The sequence below is a fragment of the Protopterus annectens genome, chromosome 10.part0 (genome assembly GCF_019279795.1).
Source record: "Protopterus annectens isolate FY-2018-M chromosome 10.part0, PAN1.0, whole genome shotgun sequence".
Classification (NCBI taxonomy): Eukaryota; Metazoa; Chordata; order Ceratodontiformes; family Protopteridae; genus Protopterus; species Protopterus annectens.
This window is the reverse complement of record NC_056744.1, coordinates 282,042,273-282,064,406: the sequence shown is the minus strand read 5'-3', so window position 1 is coordinate 282,064,406 and position 22,134 is coordinate 282,042,273. Positions and strand designations below refer to the sequence as shown.

The 22,134-nt window shown below is 37.3% G+C and overlaps 1 protein-coding gene across 1 annotated transcript in view; it reads right to left on the bottom strand.

The window, feature by feature from the left end:
* Positions 1-22,134, bottom strand: part of GRIN2C (glutamate ionotropic receptor NMDA type subunit 2C) — a 3,426,271-nt gene that overhangs the window by 1,786,962 nt on the left and 1,617,175 nt on the right. Inside the window, exon 4 of the mRNA XM_044085160.1 lies at positions 8,536-8,650. Within this exon, the coding sequence (XP_043941095.1) occupies positions 8,536-8,650 (115 nt within the window). The remainder of the gene's footprint in view (positions 1-8,535; positions 8,651-22,134) is intronic.

The window sequence follows — 22,134 nt, the reverse complement described above, 5'->3', positions numbered from 1 at the left end:
TGCATGACACAAAAAAAATCTCTGAAAGATGATTCATCTATTGCTCTCAGAACATGAGCATTTATTGGCTTGATTTCAAAGTAATGTTTTTCTTCATAGTCATGAATATGTAATGAGGTTACCCAGACATGACTATAACTCGTGACATGCATTTTCGAGTGATTGTTCCAAAGTCTTTTATTAAAAAAATACAGCACCCCTAGGAAGACACACTGAGTCAAGTATGAAACTAAACTGCCAGATGTATTTTTCCCATGATGATATAAGCAGGGAATTATGGTTACTCTTAGTATACAGGCAAGTCTTTCAGATCCACTTGCCACCCCAGGTTGAAAAAGGATTGTTAGAAATAGTCATTGAGATCCCTATGTTTCATGTCACAACTGGTGGGCTCATAGTACTACCAGAAATGTTAGATGAATATGAAGTGGTCAGCAACTCCTGAGACCTGTCATTATAAGAACAAAATGTTATGGAACTTGTCTTCTTCCTGTTAAGAGGGCTAATTATACCCTATCACAACATGATGGCACTTCTTGTGCAAACCATCCAGCATTGGCAGCCCATTGTGGTACATCCAGCGCCTGCCTCACATTTACTCTTCAACACTGCTATTGAGGAAACACAGTCCCCTTCCAGAGCTAAGGTCAGGGGGTTATTCCTTTTCTTTTTGTCTGTCTCCTGTGAATTCTGAGGTCCTTGCTTCTGTGGCTGACAAGGATAATGACAGTATCATTCTCTACAGATATATCCAGATGACCCCTGTCCTGGTGGTTACTCAGGCTTATGAGTCCCTCTGTTCAGCTTTTTCTATCAAAGTGGCTAAATCACTATTTGAGGGAGAAGGATAAAGAACCAGGGCCATCATCAACATATGAATTACCTAAAACAGGTACCATTTATGTAGCCTAACATTATCAAATTAGGTAGTGTCTATTTAAAGAATTCTGAGACTCCTGAAGTGAAACAACATTCTGATAGGCATCTCAAGCAGATTACAAACAGATCTTCCATTCAATGAATTATAGTTTGTGGAATTTAGCCTTTCTAAGCCTAAATTCTCAAATTCACAAGTCCCCAGATGTTTTGACATTACTTTACTCTTCTGCAAAAAAGGAGTAGGAGCATGTTTTCACCATCACAGAATGTATCGGTGATTCCATAACAATGGAAAGAAAGCATCTGTGGAGGATGCAGAAGGTTACGGGGGGGGGGGGCTAAGGTTATGCAGACAGACTGTTCAGTAAGATTGACTTGTCCAGTTTGCTGTCAGTGTGTTCTACACTGACTTTTCACAGGGAATCCTAGATTCTATGTAATCTGTGTGCAACAAAAGTCCTAGAAACCCCGGTACTATTTTACTTTTTGCTTCAAAAGGAGTAAACATTTTGGGCAGCATAGTTAAGGTGGTGCTCTGTTTTACCACTTTGAGCATCAAGCCTCCCATCGACCTAACTCACTAAACCTTGATCCTAGCCTTCCTTGTAGTTAAAGATTTGAAAAAAGTTGACAGTGCTTCGTAATTCCTGGGATAAATTAGTCTTTGAAAATGACAATAGTTTTCTTGGTGAGGTTTAGTAAAGGCTCTTGGTATTTTTAGTGTATTGGTATTCTGGCTAGAGAGGGAAGCACAGGGAATAAACAGAACAAGATGACCTGGCTTAAGCTATTCTCTGTGTAGGATGAAGTGAGGCAGGCCACTTCTAGATCTTCTTCCAGGTTAAAGTTCACATAGGGTAGGTTCCTCAAACACTACAAGACTTGCTAGTGAGATAATAGGTTCTGACCAGTGTGGCAGATTTACCATTCACAGCCCAGCAAGCAAAATGCCCCATGATGCCCTCTCCACAGGTACTACTACAGCAGTCCTGAATACGTGTCAGGATTGCTCATTGCTGGCTACATCTATGAGTTTACTGCAGCCTGTAGAACCATAGTTAAGGACTAACCAAGTCATGCCTTCAGATGGTAATATTATAGAGCTATTAGGCCATCTACAACAAAAAACTACACTGAAGGTTAGGGCATTCACAGTAGAATTCCTGGGGTAGGTAAAGGCTCTACTTCTCAGTGTCCATTTGTGTTTTGAAGAAAGGCAGAGGAGTCTATCCTCAGCTCATCCTCTTTGCAAACATGATTGCATGATTCTGTTCAATTTTGGGCCCCAACAAAGTAAACAAGCACACCTGTGTTATTGGACAAGATGGTTGCATTCTGACATAGGGTCTGGGGAAAATACTGGAAGCTCTTTCATCTCACTCAGAGTGGGCATTACTTTCAGTAAGCATTGCAGCCATATGATTTGTCATCTCCACCCAGTGTGTTTACAAAGGTAGTTGCCATTGCATTGGAGGCCTTGCAAGGAAAGAAACTTCTGTTTTCCTACCTAGAGAACTAACTCTTGCTTAGTGCCTTAAGGGATACTTTCCCTTTTGAAAGCCCTCAGAAAAAACATAAGCTAGGAGATATTTTCTCTGCATCCAGATCAGAAGACTTCCATCAGTGTGTTTGAGCTGCACACTCCTTACATTTAAAATTCCTTTTCACAGAAATGGCTCAAGAAGTCACAGCCTTGGCAGCCTTTTGACGTGAGTGGACCTAAAAACATGTACTTTTCTGAGTCTCATGGCAACCATAAACATCACTATTACATTTGTCCAATCACAGTTCAGTGTCCTTCTGTGTACACAGATGTATTGACAACTATAGCTGTAGTAACCACTCATAAAACCTTTGCTTGTATTACAGGCTCTAGAGTTTTAAAAAAAATCTCACTGTGAGGATATTCTTCTTGCATCCAAACCCATCAAAATCCATAAATATAAAAACGTAGCTAGGAGGTGGATCAGCTCATGAGCACCTCCTTTTAGTAAGGAAAATAGATCTTCCCCAGAGAAAAGCTAAACATAACTCTTTCTGAATTAATAATGATGAAAGGCTTATAAGGAACGAGACAGAATCCAAAACATCCTTATAAATAAATAAAAAGATGTCTACCAGGCTGACCTGTATATATATATATATATATATATATATATATATATATATATATATATATATATATATATATATATATATATATATATATATACTTTAATAACACAAAACAATAAAAGTATTTAAAAACTGCTTCATCAGACCATAAAACAACAATGTCTTTTAAACAAAACACTTCTACCAATCAAGTAAGAGAGCACAGACACATGACATTATTTAATGATATAAGCCCCTCTTTTTAAGGGCTGTCTTTAAAGAGACAGCATTATTAAGGCCATGATAAGCACCTGCCTTGAAATCTAAAATCCATCTCAATTCTATATATTCTGTTTCATTAATAATGTCACCTTCCCTAATATTTTTACTCACTTTCTGTAAAACTAAGAATTTAAAATAGTGGGTGTCACCTACTTCTAAAACATGTTGAGCTAATGCATTTGTGTCCTGTGTTTGTGCTCTCTTACCTGATTGGTAGAAGTGTTTTACTTAAAAGATTTGGAGCAATTGTTGTTTTATGGACTGATGAAGCGGAAGTGCCGTGAAAGCGCTTACCAATTTTTTAAATACTTTTATTGTTTTGTGTTATTAAAGTATGTATGTATATATATATATATATATATATATATATATATATATATATATATATATATATATATATATATGTATATATACATATATATATATATATATATATATATATATATATATATATATATATATATATATATCCATCTCAGCCTGGTGGACATCTTTTTATTTCTTTCTGAATTAAGACAGTGTTATTCATTCAACCTCAATAAAATGAGATGAAATCAGAGCTCCCTGATGTTTAGGTTACATGACTGTTTTTGGTATGGTACCGACACACTCATGCTCTCTCTGCAAAGAGGAGAGACAGATCTAGCAGTCACTGATAGAATGAGGAATCTCTCTCATAGCCAGTCACATGCTTGGAAAAATTAATGCAGTGGAAGGCTCCCTCAGCTATCCTTCCAGGTCTTGCCTGTGCCTAAGATTAAAGGAGACCTGTCTGGTCAAGATGTTCCAAAAAGTGAGCCCACAAAGTTTCACATGTTCAGCACACCACAGAAGGATGGCTCCTGCAAGTTCTGCTCAGTGTAAAGGAGCAATGGGGTAGTGATATTAGTACATTCTACCATATGTGGTGGGAAAGTTTTCTGTGTGCTTTTATAGCTTTCCATCTGGTTTAGCATTTGTTAGAACAATTCAGAGAAAAAAAATCCTCAAACTCATCCTGATTGCCCATTAGTGACTTAGACCAATGTGATTTTTAAGCTTTCAATTCTTTGTAAGACGAGAACACTTTTTCTGCAAAATCAAAGAAAGCTCTTCCCTCCTCAATTGCAGCAATAACCGTCTGGACCCTCAAAAAACGTCTGGACCCTCAAAAAAAAGTATAACCCAGTAGTTCCCTTCTTACTACTAGACTTTCCAGTGGAAGTCATGCAAGCCACAGAAGAAGAAATAGTTGGCCAAATTAAATCAATTTATTTAGTTACCCTTTGTTGACCAGATTAGTCCCACTAGGCTGGTGTCCTCTTTTCAGAGGAGACCCAATGTGGTATTTATACTGCTAGAGGAAATTTGGCCAGGGCAACGGGTAACTTCCCCTACTGTTTTTGAAAGGTGGCATGGGATTTTTACATCCTATGAGTTAAGACCAACTTAACAGATGGGACCATGGTTTAATGTCTCATGTGAAGGGCAAGGTTCCCCATCTTAGTGGATAAATATGTTATAATTTCTCATACAGCACTTCCCAAAAGTTATTTCTGCATCTATGCCCACCTGCAATTTTACAGGACCTGATTGCATCATTATCAGACATATTCATTCCACATTTGAACCAACTGGCATGGTGGTTTTCAAGTCTGTCTTTTTGAGCATGCCATTCCAGGAGACCATTACCTCTTCCCATAGGATTTCAGAGCTTCTGACACTTATTTGTAAGAGACATGGTCTTTCAAAAGGACTGCAAAGAAGTACTATGCATTTCTTCCCAAAAGTGGTCTTACAATTGTCCTTGAAACAGTTCTTTAACCATACTCTTTCCTCTCTGAGAGCAAAACAGAGGGAAGAAAGAACATTTCCTACCCTTGATGCTCACAGTTGATTTATCTGCTTCTGAAGACTGCACGGTTTCTACATGGCAGTTAAATTGGGTTGCCTCATTTGGTCATGGTAATGAAGTTTGGACCGTGGCTAATAAAACACCTTTATCAGTTGACTATAAGATATAATGTTGCAATCTAACTGCTAAACACCTTTTTCTTTTGATGCTAAAGGGCAACATGCTGGAATGAGAACTACTTTTAGTTTGTGTGGCCATAACTGAAACCCACCCAGGTCATTACTTCACACAACTATCAAGCACTACTACTTTGATTAAGCTTTTCTACACTTTTTCCTTATAAGCCCTTGGATTTGGGTCTTCCACCAGAATTTGTTTTACTATTTGAGAATCTTCCAAGCAGTTAACACATTAAAGAGGAAATTCAATGTTAAAATTAATGACTTACCTTCATCAGATGAGTTGATCTACAAAAGTTTCCCTGCTATGGCTTCTTACTGACCTGCCACATTTCCTGTTTCTTCATAGCCTTTCAGTGGACAGAAAGTAACTGATATTTTTAGTAAGACAAGCATGCACCTGATTTTATATTTTTGTTTATTTGTGTCTCTCATGCATGGGATTGATCCTGAAAGTACATCTCTAACAGATACTACCACATAATCAAATTACTTCCTAAACAACATTTGAAATGCAAGCCACATACCAAAGCAGCTGCATACCTAAAAGTCTAAGCTGTAAACCAACAACTTTGCAGTAAGTAATAAATTCAAAAGTCAACAAGTCAAGCTTAGGAAATATCTTTGTCTAAAAAAACAACCATTTTCTAAATTAAAAATCAAAAGCATTACATAACTTTATTTCAGATGAATCTATAGTCACTAAATAAGAGTATGGTCACAACTTTTAGCTTTAACCTTGACCTCAGATTTAGATGTCAATTGCTACTACTTTTGTCACTGCTGTAGAGGACCTTCTTTTAAACTAATCAATGTAGTATCTACCTACATTGTTACTTATTTAGAAAATTCTTACATTTTGGGCTTTTAAATCAAGAAAATAAAAACAAAACACTGCCTTGAAGAGACATGCAGAAAAAAAGAAAGAAAAATAAATAAAGCGTTGCAGTTTACAAATTATAGTAACTTGTAATACTGTGCTTCACCATCATTTGCATTCCTATGTCTATGTCTAGTTGGATATAAATGTGCACCTGTATGTCCAGGTCTGCAAATACAAAAAAAGTGAAATGTGCTGGTAGCAAACAAGATGAAGGATTTGAAGCAGCTGTAGAGCAGATGATTGTGAAAATGTTGCGTTACAATCAGTCTTTTTGTATATGTGTGCCACATGACCAGACTGCCATGACTGATCTGTCAGCCCAGTGTGTCCATCATCTGCATATCACATAACCAGACTGCCACCCATCTGTGATCCCAGTGTGTCCATTATCTGCATGTCACATGACCAGACAGCCAAGCATCTGTCATCCCAATGTGTCCATCATCCACATGTCAAATGACCAGACTCCCAATCATTGGTCATCCTAGTGTATCCATCATCCTTCCTTCCAGAAAAATGTGGAAGGAAATATTAATCTATGCTTCATCGGATAATAAGACGTTGGTACCTATTCTGTTTAAAACAGATCCATTTTTTTTCTTGTATACATCCAAAGCCCAAGTGCCTGTGCTGGTAAGTCTCCATTCTTTTCATTTGCTCTATTAGTCATTTTTTCCTCTAGACAGTTATTAATCCCATCTAGTGAGAGCAAGTAAGAGGTCAAAAAACAGATCTGAAAGGGGACAAAAGCTGCACAAAAAAAAAACTACAGTGTAGAATGATCCATTTTCTCTGCCCTTAGCTACCAAGCTACCATTGAAAGATGTCTTGTTAAGTATTAAGGGCAGAGCATCACAACTTGAAGGAAATAGAAAAAAGAATGCTTAAGTAATAACCCCTATATTCAATAAATGAAGACAGTTCATTTAGAGGCCAGAACAATGAAAATGCACAGGGTCTTTTTTCCTTAGTATGTATTAAAAGTTTTTCATGAGAATCTTGTAATAATATCTTAGATAATTAAAATCAAAAATGAATCATCATCAAACCCCCCCTCATTTTTTCCACATTTTACATGGGGCCAGAGTGTCCCAATCTACTATTGGCATCTCTTTTCATTCATTGCCACTCTCCTAACTTCTTTGAGAGTCATGACTGTCTGTTGCAGGTCTTTTCTCATGCAATCCATCCATCTGTTACCTGGACACCCTTGTTTCCTCATACCTTCCTTCTATCTCTCCCAAATATTCTTCACTAGAAAATCTTCTTCTTTTCTGTGCATGTAGCCAAACCACCATAATCTGTTCTCTTTTACCTTTTTTGCAAATAGAGCTACTTTGGCTTCTCCTCTGATATCATAATTTTTATTCTGCCTCACAGTGTGCATCCTACCACCCATCGTAGGCACGTCATCTCCATCGCCACTATCTTCCTCAGCACCATCGCCACTATCTTCCTCAGCTGTTCTGCTCTTGCTGCCCAAGTTCCTGTACCATATAGTAGTACTGGTTGCAACACTGTTTGTACATGTTACTTTTCAGCTTCTTTAACATTCTTCTGTCACACTACTCCGTCACACTACTCATGACCCTCTGTGTCAGTTGGCTACAACCCCACCATTAACTAAAGTCAAACAGGAATAAATGATGACAAATATATTTGTTATGCATTATTCAAAACAAAAGCTGGTTCAGGCGGATCCACAGTAAAACTACAATTTATTGAACTTTAATAAACACAAAATAAAAAAGATAAGCACTTTTGTTCACTTCTTATGAACTTCATCAGATCGTCAGATAAAAGAATTGTAGGAAAAGACCGGAGCTTAGTTGAGGCAGGTATCAGACTGAACAACATGCACAACTCATGTATTGCTATTATTAATTGACTGCAGAAAAGAAGCCTGACAGAAACAAAATTTATGGCATTATCTTTTATGATAGTAAACGGATTGTTGCTAAAGTCATAGAGTATTATACCACTGTTACTTCTTTAACTTTCTGAGTCTACTTTGTTAATGCTGCTAAACCTTTTAGAAATGTATCACCTATGCAAATGGAACAACAGAAGCATTTCCACAGGACCAGGGGAGGGGGTGTTACAGTAATGTGGTCAGAAAATAAATAAACATGGAGTGTTATAATACAATATAGTAAGAACTTTCTACCTCTTATGATTTTTTATATTTTCATATTTTATGAGTGCAGAATATTTGCAGATTTGTAATGTAAGATAGTCACAGGTCTTCTTTTCTGCATCACTGTATCAGCTCTTCTGCATGTTATGTACAACAGATGGGTTGGTAGGTAAGAAAAGAAAGTAATACAGTTGACATTTCTGAAAAAAAGAGCACAGATATTTCTTTAAAATGTTGCTGCACCTACCATTTCCCAGAGCCTATCTCGGTTCAGTGTGATCACTACCATAGAAGGATGAACGAGGTATCCATCTTCATTAAAGGAGAAGTCCTTTCCTTCCCAGGAAATGTTCAACATGTATCTGAAAATGCAGAAACAAAAGGATGACGGGCTTAGGACTGACATATAAAAGTCTTCTGTTTTGAAGAAGAAGAAATGGACATCCTCTGGAGTAAGCTACACCTAGCAACTTGTAGAAATCGAAATGGGTGTCATTCTTAGTAAATAAATCTTTGCTAGTGTCACTGTGTACTACAACTACAGCTCCTTCATCATCAGTTAGGATATTCTTGACCTTAATTGCTTTTTTATTGAATAATCTAGTAGGTAAGCAATAATGTCTGACAAGAAAAGCATTTTTGGAGAAGTAATGGACCACCAGGATGTGTTATAAGTCTGAAGCCACAAGTAGAACATCTGCAAGCCCTGCAAGGTCCACTACTTCTTTTCTAATACCCTACACAGAGTGTATTATTGTCATTACAAAATGAGATACTCAGTTGGTTTCTATTTGCTTTGTTTGCACTATATACATTTTTGTTAAATTTTTGATGTAAAATACCAAAATACTCAGAAACCATAGAGATTTTGCAGACATCTCAAGAAAAGTCTAATAAATTATTAAGAGCTTTCATATTCCAAAGAATAAGACTTCATCAGAGCACAATGCAAAGCATCTAACCCCTCCTTAAATAACCTTGTTGAAAACCCATTAAATTATGTAATTTAATCTTAAAGATATATGTATCAAATGCAATTAGACCCTTCACAAGTTGTATACCTGAGGCGTTTTATATTTTAAAATACAACTGCTAGACACATATTTATTTAATCCTGGATTTTTTTCAGATCCTAACCTTAATTGCCAGATTAGTTCTCTCGATAATAGTTCATTCTCTCAGACTCCCCCATATTCATTCTGCTTCATCCTTTCTACCACAAAACATAAAAATTTATTAAAACTTGTATGATGTTCTACATGTTGTGCCAAGGCATTTAATGTGTCCTGCCTACGTATAGCATCCACGTGTTTGTAAGTATGTTTTCTCAGGGCTTTCTTAGTTTTCCCCACATAAAAAGCAGGACAAGAAAGGCATGTCACAAAATAACCCCTAATTGATTACAATCAAAATTGCCTTGTCCATAAATAACCTTATACCCTAAAGTGACAAAGTTTCTAATATTGATGAATCTACATTATTTACATCTCCCACATTTGTACAAACCTTTATTAATAATGTTTGTGATCTCTGACCTCAGCTTCTCCAGACTTGTTTCGATATTCACTGCATTTCTATACATGAAGTGGGGTACCTTCCCAATTTTCTCCATCAAGCCATTTTCCCATTGGAAAATGTTCCAGAGTTCCAGGGAAAATAAATAGGTTACCTGTTAAATTTATTTGTATTTGTTTTATTAGTAGTATATACATTTTTTATGTAAAATAGTTCCTCCTCCTAGTGTTTCATACTGTCCTAGGGTATCTAATTTGTGCTGGTTCACTTTAACGAAATTGAACTTTTGCGTAAGTGCACTTCACCAAAAATACAGCAGCACAGTGGAGGACATAAAAAACAAGCTATGTCCGCCACTATGGTGCGATAGTCACGGATCTTAGGGTTAGGGCACGGGTTAGGGTAAGGGGATAGTTAGTAAAGCTATCCCCTTACCCTAACCCATGCCCTAACCCTAAGGTTCGTGACTATCGCACCATAGTTGAGGACATTGCTATGTCCCTCACTGCACTGCAGTCATCACGGACCTTAGGGTTAGGGACCCTAAGGTCCGTGAGTACTGCAAGGAAGTTTAGTACAACACCCTTTCGTTGTACTGAACTTCGCGTAGGTGCACTTTCGATTAAGTGCACTTTCACTGCAGTGAGCATTCCATGCACTATTTCGAATTAGTGAAAATTTGATCTAGTGTATGGAACCCATATACACACACACACATATATATATATATATATATATATATATATATATACACATTTGTGTGTCTGTGTATATATTTAATGTGTACATACAAACACAAGCAATTCTGCCCAGCAATTATGTCCTCTTTCTTGACTGTGTAGACCTCACATATCTCACTGTGATCAACTGAATGAAAAGTCACCCCCCTGACTCACATATTTTTGCTATGTCCATTAAAAATGTTTGATTTTGAGTAAACCACTGAGGACTGCCGTTAGTCAATAAATACAGATACTATAGTTTCACAATCTTATTTTTCATTAAAAAGCACGTTGATGCATAACCTCTTCCTCGTTAACTTGTTATGTGAATTAGAAAAGCATTTAAACATTTCCCCGATGTTCGGTCTATATCCTCCATCAATTCTAAAGCAAGGAAGTTAAGTAGTATGGGTGTAGCAAGGATGGGATAAATGGATTACTGCCTCAGGAACAGTGTTGGGGGGGCATGATTGAGAAGTGTAGTTCCTACATTCTTTCTCTCACACACACACACACACACACACACACACACACACACACACACACACACACACACACACACACACACACACACACACACACACACACGCACACACACACACACATCCTTCTAATGCAATTAATTGCATTACTTTTGATTTTATTTATTTGTCTTTGCTCAATAAATGAATCTTTATAAATGCCAAAGTTAGTGGGGGGAGTAAAACAGCAACTCTTTGTAATTGATATTGCAGTTACTTTTATTTTTTTTTTTTCAGCTTTATTCGTTTTTGAACTGAATCTCAATAAACAGTCATGTTTCATGAATGAAAACTATATGTCATTCATTTTTTCTCTCCACGATTCATGGCAGCTTAATACGTTGCCATAAAGTCATAGTCTTGTTCCCAGGCTGCCTCATACATTAATATCCTATAGGAGAGTGCATGTTCTTCAGTAGGGTATCATAATTAAGTCTGCCCATTTTTAGTATAAAATACATCAGAAATTAATCCAATGCTCAGAGATTCCCTAGATGCCCCATTTTTCAAAGTACTTCAAAAACTTTAGTAGTATTTCGGTCATTTTTCACAATATTACTTATTTAAAACATATGCATATTTGCAATATTGATTAAAATGCAAAAGATTGCTGTATGTTCATAAATCTTTGAAAATTGCTGAAAATTTTGTTATTTTGATGTTGCTATTCATTTCCATTGTTGTTTCTTTCTTTTCAGGTTCTACTTGTTCTGTGCAGTGTTTAACACAATACAAGTTCCAGACTGTACTTCTCCCTAAGATATGCTTTTACATAACCTAAACATTCTTACAAATCTGTGTGTTCAAAAAATAATACTATACCATGCTAAGAAACTTTCATACATATCTAGTTATATAAAAACTACTCCAAAATAATATTTCTGGGTGCCACATAGCTTGTTCGGGGAGAGGGGATTAAGCAGCTTCTTCCTTCAGAAAGAGGATGTGGATTTGCCTCTGCCTAGCTACTATCTGTCTATTTATCTATGGAGGCTGAGGATAGCTGGAGACAGTGCAAGTGGATGTACATGTACACACTGTCTGCCACTATTACTGAATATCCTTGGTAGTGCTTCGGTATCTTTCAGGCCATGAGACCACCAGTCTTTCACAGAGTGTAGTTCAGGTCAAAACTAAGGGGTTGTGGCTGACCAAGTTTGCAGATGACTGCAAACTAGGTGCAATCATTGAATCCCCAAATTATGTCAGTATACTCCTGGAGGGTCTCACTCAGACCATCGACTGGTGTATTAGTCATAGTCTCAAACTGAATGAAAAGAAATGCATTATCATTCACTTCGCACAGACAATGTCCCCTCACACTACCAAATCAACAACAATATCCTTAAGTACCCATGAACTGGTAAGGGACCTGGGATCATAAGTTGACTGTGACCTTGACTTTGACCATCATGTGTCTACTGTAGTAAGGAAAGCTTTCTATGTAGCACACTTGATTAATAAAGGCATCCCTTCAACAGCAAAAAAAATAAAAATAACCCCCCTATACTCAGCACTTATCTGGCCCATAATTGAGTATAATGCACCATTTGGCATGTACTGTACTAAGAACCTGCAGCAGTTAGAGAGACCTCAGAGGTTTCTTACAAAGAAGATCAAGGGGCAATCCAAGAACCAAACTTAATCAACTTGCTGCATATCTGTAAATCAAATGGGACTAGTGCTACCCATTCCAGGGGCCTAAATATGGCCTGCAACTTAAATAGTACATGTTGGAGGGACAGATTTATCTCCCAGTGACTACTGCATCTTTGGAACAGTCTACCAATTCATGTGAAACAGAGCACCTATATGACACTGTTCAAGTGGAATCTGGATGAGTGAATGGGGCACATTCAATTTTTGCCAGAGAGAGAGAGAGAGAGAGAGACCACAACCCTCCTGGACATGGGCAGTCATCACTAAATGCAGTCTTGGGTATTGACTAGCATTTCTATGATATTACATTAGGATGAAATGACTAGGCATAAAATGAGCTCCAGCTTGATAGCCTAGTAATGTCCTATAATCCTATGGACATGAGAAATCCTGTGTAAAGTAACTCACAACAAGGGCTTCTTTGAACTGATATCCTCATTAAATATTCACATTTCTAGCTGATTCTCAATTAACATTTGGTTTCCAACTTGGCAAACTTTATAAAAAGTAAAAAGTATTTTAGGAACTTGCCAAATAACTAAGGTTCTTCAGCCATAGGTGTCATATTTCCAACTTTATGGATACCTGTTAATCACAAAGGGCTATTTTTTTCAACCATGACCAGCTATATCTAATGTTATGTAAAAGAGCAAGATTCACAGTTCAAGCCTATAGGCTACAGCACTGCTTCACATCTCTCAGTGAGGCTAAACACTTCCTAATGCACACGGAAAATATGATATCATGTTACCTGATATTCAAAACTCTCTTTCTGAAGCACTGTCTTGACCTCAACTCTATACTAGCAATTAAATAATTTAATCAAAATCTATGATCCACTGAATCAAATCCTGTAGTCTTCCTCCTATCTCCCTATTCTCTTCAATATGACAAAATTGCTATTTCTTTCTGGGGGCCTACACATTGAACTGTCTTCCATTAACTATAAGGAACATTAAGAATGTTATATTACTAATTCTTTTAATAAAAAAGGGAAAAAAAATCACAACATGCATCTGTGAACTGTTTGATATGAGTGTCTGTTGTGTGAAAGCAAATATAAGTGTAGGCAATAGACTCGATTGTCTGGAATCCATCATCTTATTGCTTGGTTTACGAAAAATTTTCTGACAGCATAATATTCATATATCATTTATTGTATAATTTTTTGTGTGCTTAGTCTGGTCCTCTCTGTATTGCATGAATGATATTCTTTTGCACTGCCTTATATGAAACATTATGTGAATGTATACTACAATGAACTTTTAACTGTGTAACAAAACTGTAGCTGAAAAAGGCCATTTTACCAAAACTACTCACCTTAAACAGGACCCTACCAGTAAATCAAAGGCAATTACAGCGACTGCCATTTCAGCAAAAATTTCTCACCAAAAGCACTTTTGCCAACAGTGGATAATGCCCTTTTCTCCTCTTTTGTGCAACCTTGGAGTGGTATATGGGAAGTACAGGGAGTCTTTTCCCCACCCACAAAAAAAAAGATTTATTCCAAGTTTTACCAAAACTGCTTTTGCTGAAAGATTTTCAGTTTTTGATTCCACGAGGGACTTGCTCCTACTTAAACAATACTATTGTAATGTATCCACTCTGGGCCAGTAATTAATGAGTCTGAATCCTCACCACTGACACTGGAGAGGGATGTTCATTTGGAACAAAATGGATACACCCAGTATTTCCAGGTGCTGCTCTCTGCATCAAGCACAGTTAAGAGCACATAGGGAACACACTCAGTCAGGGAGCTGGTTTTCACTCTCTCTCCAGATCCCTGATAAGACACCCTACTAACACAGATATAGAGTTGAGTCCTCAGATAATTGTCCAAGTCAAGTCCTCCATCACTCTCTCTCTCTCTGTGAAACCAGTGCTTCATGTCCCTGCTCCAAGCTTGAGATTTAATTTTCACACACACACACACACACACACACACACACACACACACACACACACACACACACACACACACACACACACACACACCTGGGAAAGGCTGGCACATACTTACTAGCTATGCCTTCTTCTGCCCAGACTATAAGGTAGTTACACTGCCACCAGAAACTCCAAAGCCAGCTACTCTAAACCTCTTATAAGGGTACCCAATTATACAGTTATACTGAGTGAAATTATTATTAATTAAAAGTACAGTGTTTGGCCAATGCAGTAAGGCTTTCAGGAGTGGCCACAATGTCATCAAATAGATGCAAGTCCCCTCAAAGTTTAAAATATTCTCTAAAGGACCAGCTACATTGAAAAGTTTAAATATATTTTATAATAAGTAATAAAAGAACATGAGAATACTAAATATCTATTTACAACAAACACCAAAGTTTCAATCACAGGAAATATTAAAATAACAGAGATGAATAGATTCATACAGAACTAATCTCACTATATTTTCCTGACTGATATAAAGAATTTCTATTCCCTAGTTCACTTACTAGAGCAAGGCAAGATGAAGTCGGTGAGGGGTTTTCCTTCTATGTCAGAATTCAAAAACAGACTGCTTTAAGACCTCTCTCTCATCTGGTATTAAAACATAATTTTTGTCCTAGATTACAGAATGACATCACATACATCTGGTCATCTAACTTCTGGTTCCCATGCTACCCCTATTGCTAGCATCTAAATTAGAATTTAGCACATATGTGTTACCATACACACAGACTAAGCTTTTTGAGCTGTGTTATAGCATCTGTAAGCTATAAAACCATAAAACAATTTCACTCTTCCTACTGGAGCTAATAAACCATTCTCTGGCACAGACATTTAGTCTCTGAATCCAATCAGAACTGTAAGATACAATCTTTATGGCCTAAATTAAGTAATATAATTACGTACTATTTTTCAAAGTTAGCTGGACTGAGATTAACCTCTTCTCTTCCAGTGTTCTCTATAAAAACATACATTTAATTAGTTACCATACAATCAGGACTCACTACTGGTACACTTTTTAATTCAAACAGCTTTACAAATACATTGTTCAACAGTAGCAACTGTACAAAGCATTTTCATATACAAATGACATATAATTCTTTACAAAATTCCAGCTAGCTATGCTGGCATATGTTATACATCCACTGCCCTACTTCTTCTGGTATAGTTGGCAATACCTCACATCATCACAACTATAAACAAACAAACAAAATAAAAAATGCAAAAATACAAATGGTGTGATTCATAAAGCCTTACTGCAAGGGGGAGGCCTTAGCATGGATTGTCCCCCTTGTGTCAAACCTTTCTAATTCTTAGACAGCCCTATTGCTCAAGTTTCCCATTAGGTGGAGTCTCAGCATAGAAGGTGGTCTTGCTGGTAGAGCTGCAATCTAATGTGGCAATCTGTGGTATCAGCTAATGCTAATTTCTTATTTGGTCTCTCATAAAAGGATGTAGCCAGGCATACTCTTTGGACTCAGTACATTTTTTCTGAGCATCACATCAACATGGTTTTATTTTTTAGGTCATATTATGCCTACAACTGTGTAAATGAATGTGCTCAACAACAGATGCACCATTGCTAATCTAAAAACAATATATTTTAATAGTTTTAGGAGGAACAGCTAAAACTAAACATAAGTAAGATTAAGTGCTTGGGGGAGCAGCATTTTAAGAGATGTGTCCATTTTTAAGTGATAGGTGTCCAAAGGGACTAGTACTAAGAGCTTGTGAGTACAAAGTGGAATTTGTTTGCTACAACCCTGTTCTCATATAAATAAAAACAGCATATAATTTATGTGGCTGAATGATTCAGGGAATTTCTCAGCTGCATAAAATTTCACTTTGGGAGGAAAAAGTGAGTGCTGTGAAAAGACAGTGGTCATGCAGTTATTACTATGGAATCAGTTGCAGTGCAGGTAATTTCAGCAAAATTATGGAGGTGCGGGTGATAGTCAGTATATATGTGGATGGATATGTTTGTTCATGTCTGTAGGGGAACCAATGAATCTATTAGGGAGGCTGAACTAGGGTTAGGTAGGTAGGGAATTGATAGACTGGATGCATGTGTATATGGTTGTATGTATGTGTTTGCGGACATGAGTGGTTGTGTGTGTGAGTGTGTGAGTATATGTGTGAGAAAGTGCAAGTGGATGAATGAGCGAGTGTTTCTGTGACTATATTCAGCTCCTGGAAGCCTGTTTGTAAATGGGGAATGTGTTTTGTGTGTGTGTGTGTGTGTGTGTGTGTGTGTGTGTGTGTGTGTGTGTGTGTGTGTGTGTGTGTGTGTATAGTGTCAATTCATATCAACATCATCATCAACCTCCTCTTTTCCCATTTTTCTACATGAGGTTGTGGTGTCGTGTCAATTGTCACCATCTCTCTCTCTCTCTATATATATATATATACATATATATATATATATATATATATATATATATATATATATATATATATATATATATATATATATATATTTAGTGCCAGTCTCCTTCCTTCTTCAACACTCATGCTCGACTGTGTTTCACACAATCCATCCATTTATTTGCTGAATGCCTTAATTTCCTCTTGACTTCTTCATATGAGTCCCAAATCTTCTTCATCAGATTCTGTTCTGCTTTTCAGCTCATATCCAAACCACTGTAATATGTTTTCTCTAATCTTTTCTGCAATTGGATATACTTTGGCTTCTGCTCTTATGTTCTCATTTCTTCATCCATTCCATAGTGTGCATCGTACCATCTATTTCAGGCATTTCATCTCTTCTCACTTCTTCAACTTCTCTGCCTTTACTGCCCAGGTTTCTGTACCATACAGCAGTTCTGGTCACATAATTGCTTTGTGCACCTTATTTTTCAGCTTCTTTGGCATTCTTCTGTCATACACTATCCCTGACCCTCTCAGCCACTGAGTCAATTGACTGCAGCCCTTCTAATTCTAGCTTTCACATCTTCATTCAGACTTCCCTTCTCCTCAATCACCCCTCCCAGATACTTGAAGCTATTAATAAAATACCACAAAGACCACCGATCCAAGAAGTAAGCGAATTTAATGAAACACTTAGCTCCTCGGCTTACACAGCCTTCCAAGAGTAAAAACACCACAAAATACTGTTTGCTTATATACAGCATATTGCAAAAAACAATCAATTAAGCATACAATTCAAATCACATACTTCCAATTACATTCTTTATTGAGTCCCTGAGGCTCCAAAGTACCATACTTTAAAATCAGCAGGGTTTCTTTTTTAAAAGTTTGTTTTTTAAAGACGCACATTCACCTATGCCAACTTACAATTTTTCCAAGACACAACCCCTAAACAAAATCAGGGTTAAAGTTGTGTGCTGTCAAAAAATGACTCCCAAGGGGACTTTCTAATTTTGTTGTATTTGCTACTTGAAGCTATTAACCTGCTCCACTATTTTCCTTCTATCTCAGTTCTCAACTTCTTCTGATTTCCCCCATTTGCTGCCATTACAACTGTCTTATTTGTACTCAGTTTCATCCCATGTGCCTTCAATTTTGCATTCCATCCACCTACCCTTTTTTGAAATTCTTGCTCAAAATCTTCCTTTAATGCTACATCATTTGTATACAGCAACTTTGTTGATCTGACACTTCCAGCCTGTTTACTAATGTAGTCCATCACCAATATGAACAGCAGTGGGATCACACCTGAACTGTGATGAACACTCATTCCCAATAGTAACCCCTTTGTGATTTAGAACACTGTTTGTACTTGGGTCATTGTGTCTTTGTACATAGTATGCAGTAATCTGACCACATTTTTGGAGACTTCAAACCACTGCAGGACTGCCTAAGTCAGTTTTCTTGGGACATTGTCATATATATTATAAAGGTCTAGGAATGCCCATTTGTACTTTTTCCTCATCTCTAGATTCTACTCAAGTATCTGTCTCACTGCAAATATTGGGTCAGTTGTGCTGCATCCTGATCTGAATCTGAACTTCTCATCTCCTGTCTTACTTTCTACTAGTCTGTGTATTTGTTTATTAATCACTCACTCCAGAACTTGCATGCAGTGTGATAGGAGTTTAATAGTGCTATACTGCACACAGTTGTGAATGTTCCCTTTGTTTTTAAATAAAGGCTTCTATGCTTATTTTCCATTCATCTCTATCCTGTCTCATCCAACATCCTTATCACATCTGCTGTGACCTTATCTGAGCCTGCTACTTTCCCTGACTATTTTCCTTGGTGATGTTTTTGCTTCTACTATGGTGGGCTTCTCCTCTTCTTTCATTGTAGGCTGTGTCTGGAGCAGTACAGCTTCTGTGGGGTTTTCTACATTAAGAAGCTGCTGGAAGTACAGTTTCCATCCACCTTTGAAGTCCTTTGGAGTGGTGAGCAGGTTGTTGCTGGCATTCCTTATGAAGGGAGTCTGACTATCTTCTTTATCTTTCTGTCTTTGCCTTGCAACCTGATATAGTGTCTTTGTGCCATCTACTGAGTTACTTTCCAGAAGCTGTACAGTGCATCTGATGCCTTTTTCCTTGCTACTACAACTCTTCTCTTAGTTTGTTTGTTAGACAACTAGTATTCCTTCCTAGCCTGGTCTGTCTTTTCTATCTCCCACTTGTTCCTACACTCCTTCTTTCTTTTGATGACTTCCTGGACTTCTACCTTCCACCACCAGCTTTCCTTGTGTGCCTTATTTCCATACCTGGCTCAGAAGTATACTTATTCTATAGTCCTCACACATGATGTTTTGAGGAGTTGATATTCTTCTTCAACTTGATGTGAAGACACTCTGTCTCTCTGGAACACCAATAAAGGAGGAGAAACCATAAGGGCCTAGAGTTCAGAAACCCTTCTAGATGAGGTTAGTGCAAGCAGCAAGATAGTTTTCTAGGGATAGTATTTCAGAGAGGCAGAAGCTGCTGGCTCAGAAGGGGCTAAGGTCACTTTTTCTAATACAGAGTTAAGAACCTAGGAGATGAAACCTGTTTTCTGTGAGGTCTCATGTGAAGGACACCTTTTAAGAATTGTTTAGTCTGAAATCTAAAGGCTAAGAGGGAAGAAAGAGGCAAACAGGCAGAGATAGGTGATAGGTGCACAGCTAAGCCAGCCTCCAGCAATTCATACATGTATAACAGAACATGTGAGACTTCCACTGTAAGTGGATCCAAGTTATGAGAGAGACACCAACATGAAAATCTCTTCCATTTGAAGAAATAAGATTTTCTTGTAGTGGGTTTCCTGGCCTCCTTCAGAATTCTAAGCACCCCCCCTAAGAGGTCTAAATGGAGAAATGAAAAGTCAGGAGGGGTCTGAATGGAGAAATGAAAAGTCAGCAGGGGTCTGAATGGAGAGATGGAAAGTCAGAAGGGGTCAGAATGGAGAGAAGAAAAGTCAGCAAGCAAAGGACAGTAGTAGTGTTGAAAGTGAATTCATCCTCAAGTCTTGGTGAGAACCTTCATGAGGTTGACCACGTTTTCAGAAAACCTCACCAAGGCGGCACTGATATATAGAAGGTATTTATATAGCATAAATCATGGATAGAAGTAAGTCAAAAACAAAAAAAAAAAGATAGCTGGGTGCACAAGACCCAGGATAAAAAATTGTCCAGCCCTGGTAGGCGCACTGGTGCCAGGACTGGAAAAGATGACAATGAAGAATACTCAAAACATGAAAACAGCACTACAACAGGGTCAGGCCAGACCCAGGGGGAGGATGCTCCCCCCCTCCCGGTATAAAAGGAAGTAGTAGTCCACAAAAATAACAAAACCTGATAGGCCAAAGAAGTGCCATAAAGACGATAAATTGGACTATTGAGGATAAGAAAGAAGTTATGTATTGTTACTACTATGTAAAAAGCCCAAAATTTCCAGACACAAGATATATAAAATGATTAAGAGAGAAATTAGAGGAAAGAAAAATACTTCTGCAAGAAAAATTGTCAGAAGCTTCAAATGACAACTTGTGTTCATTAATACAACAGATTTGTGAAAAACAGTATAAAGATCAAGAAACCTTGATCTGATTGGAAAAAGAAGCATCTGAGGAAGTGCAAAAATATAAACAACAAAGCTAAGAGATATTTAAAAAGTATAAAAAAGAAATATGGACATGGAAAAGAGAGAGATTTGATATGGTGCAATATTTATGCAAAGGAGAAAGCCAAATTAATCAATGTAAAGAAAGTAACCACAAAGATATTTCAAGAGAAATACAGGCAAAGGCATCTGGATATGGAAAATCTCACAATAAAAAAAATAATATCACAAAGATAGAACATAGAAAAGATCAGTAAAGTAGAAGTTAAGAAAATAGAAGTTGAAGTTATGGAGTGCTTGCGAAGTAAAGGATTTGACGTAGAAGGTCTAACACAGGTTACATCACAGCAGGATGGAGTGAGTCCCCAAAACAGGGAGAAACAGGAAGATCATGAAACATGTGAAAAAGAAATATGGACATGGGAAAGAAAAAGAAATTTAATATGGTGTAATACTTACGCAAAGTAGAAAGCAAAACTAACCAGTACAAAAAGAGCAGCACCAAAGATATTTGAAGAGAAATACAGACAAAGTAATCCAGACATGGAAAACTTTACACTACAAAAATAAACCAAAGAGGAAAAGTAGAAAAGAAGATTAGTAATGGAGAAGTTAAAGAAATAGAAAATGAGATTATGGAGTACCTGCAAAGTGAAGGATTTAGTGTAGAAAATTTAATTCAGAAAGCTCCACAACAGGATAAAGTAATAGATATCCAAATTAAGGGGACACCAGTGGAATAGGAATCAATTGGTTAGGTGCCATATGAAGATAATTTGGAGTCTTCCACAAGAAACTAGTATAAGTGTTCACTTGAAGCTAGACAGCAAGGAAAGGAACAAGAAACTGTGGAAACTCTGATGCAGTCAATGTTGAGGAGTGATAGGTCAGTGAGTTTCCATATGATAGAGCAACGGACGGCACAGGATGAAATTGATGAGACTGTGTCACAGGAAGATACTACAGAATCTTCTATAGAATGCCCACAGGAATTGGAAAACAATGGATATGCCCTCAGTTTGGAAGAAAATGAGCTAACAGAAGAATTGCGTGATTTAATACACATGAACAGATATTTCAAGATCAATAAAAGAAATAAACTGCAGATGGTTAACAAAACCCCAAAAGTCAGAAGTAAGACAAAACAAATGAACACAGTAATTAGAACTTTCAAAATATTCACTAACAGCATACAACGAACCAATCAACCAACTTTGTAGGAAGCCACAGTCCACAACTCAGTGCTCAGAAACCACAAGACTTACAGTAATTAGGATTGTTTATAGAGATCCATGCGATATAACAGAAGTAAACAGGATATATTACTGTGCAGCTAAATTAATAACTGATAAAAATTCAAAGGGGCATATTCCAGGGTGACTCTCTGTCACTGCTACTATTCTGCCTTGCCCTTAATCCATTAAGCTGTTTACTCAACAGCTTAGGTCATGGCTATAATCTGGCT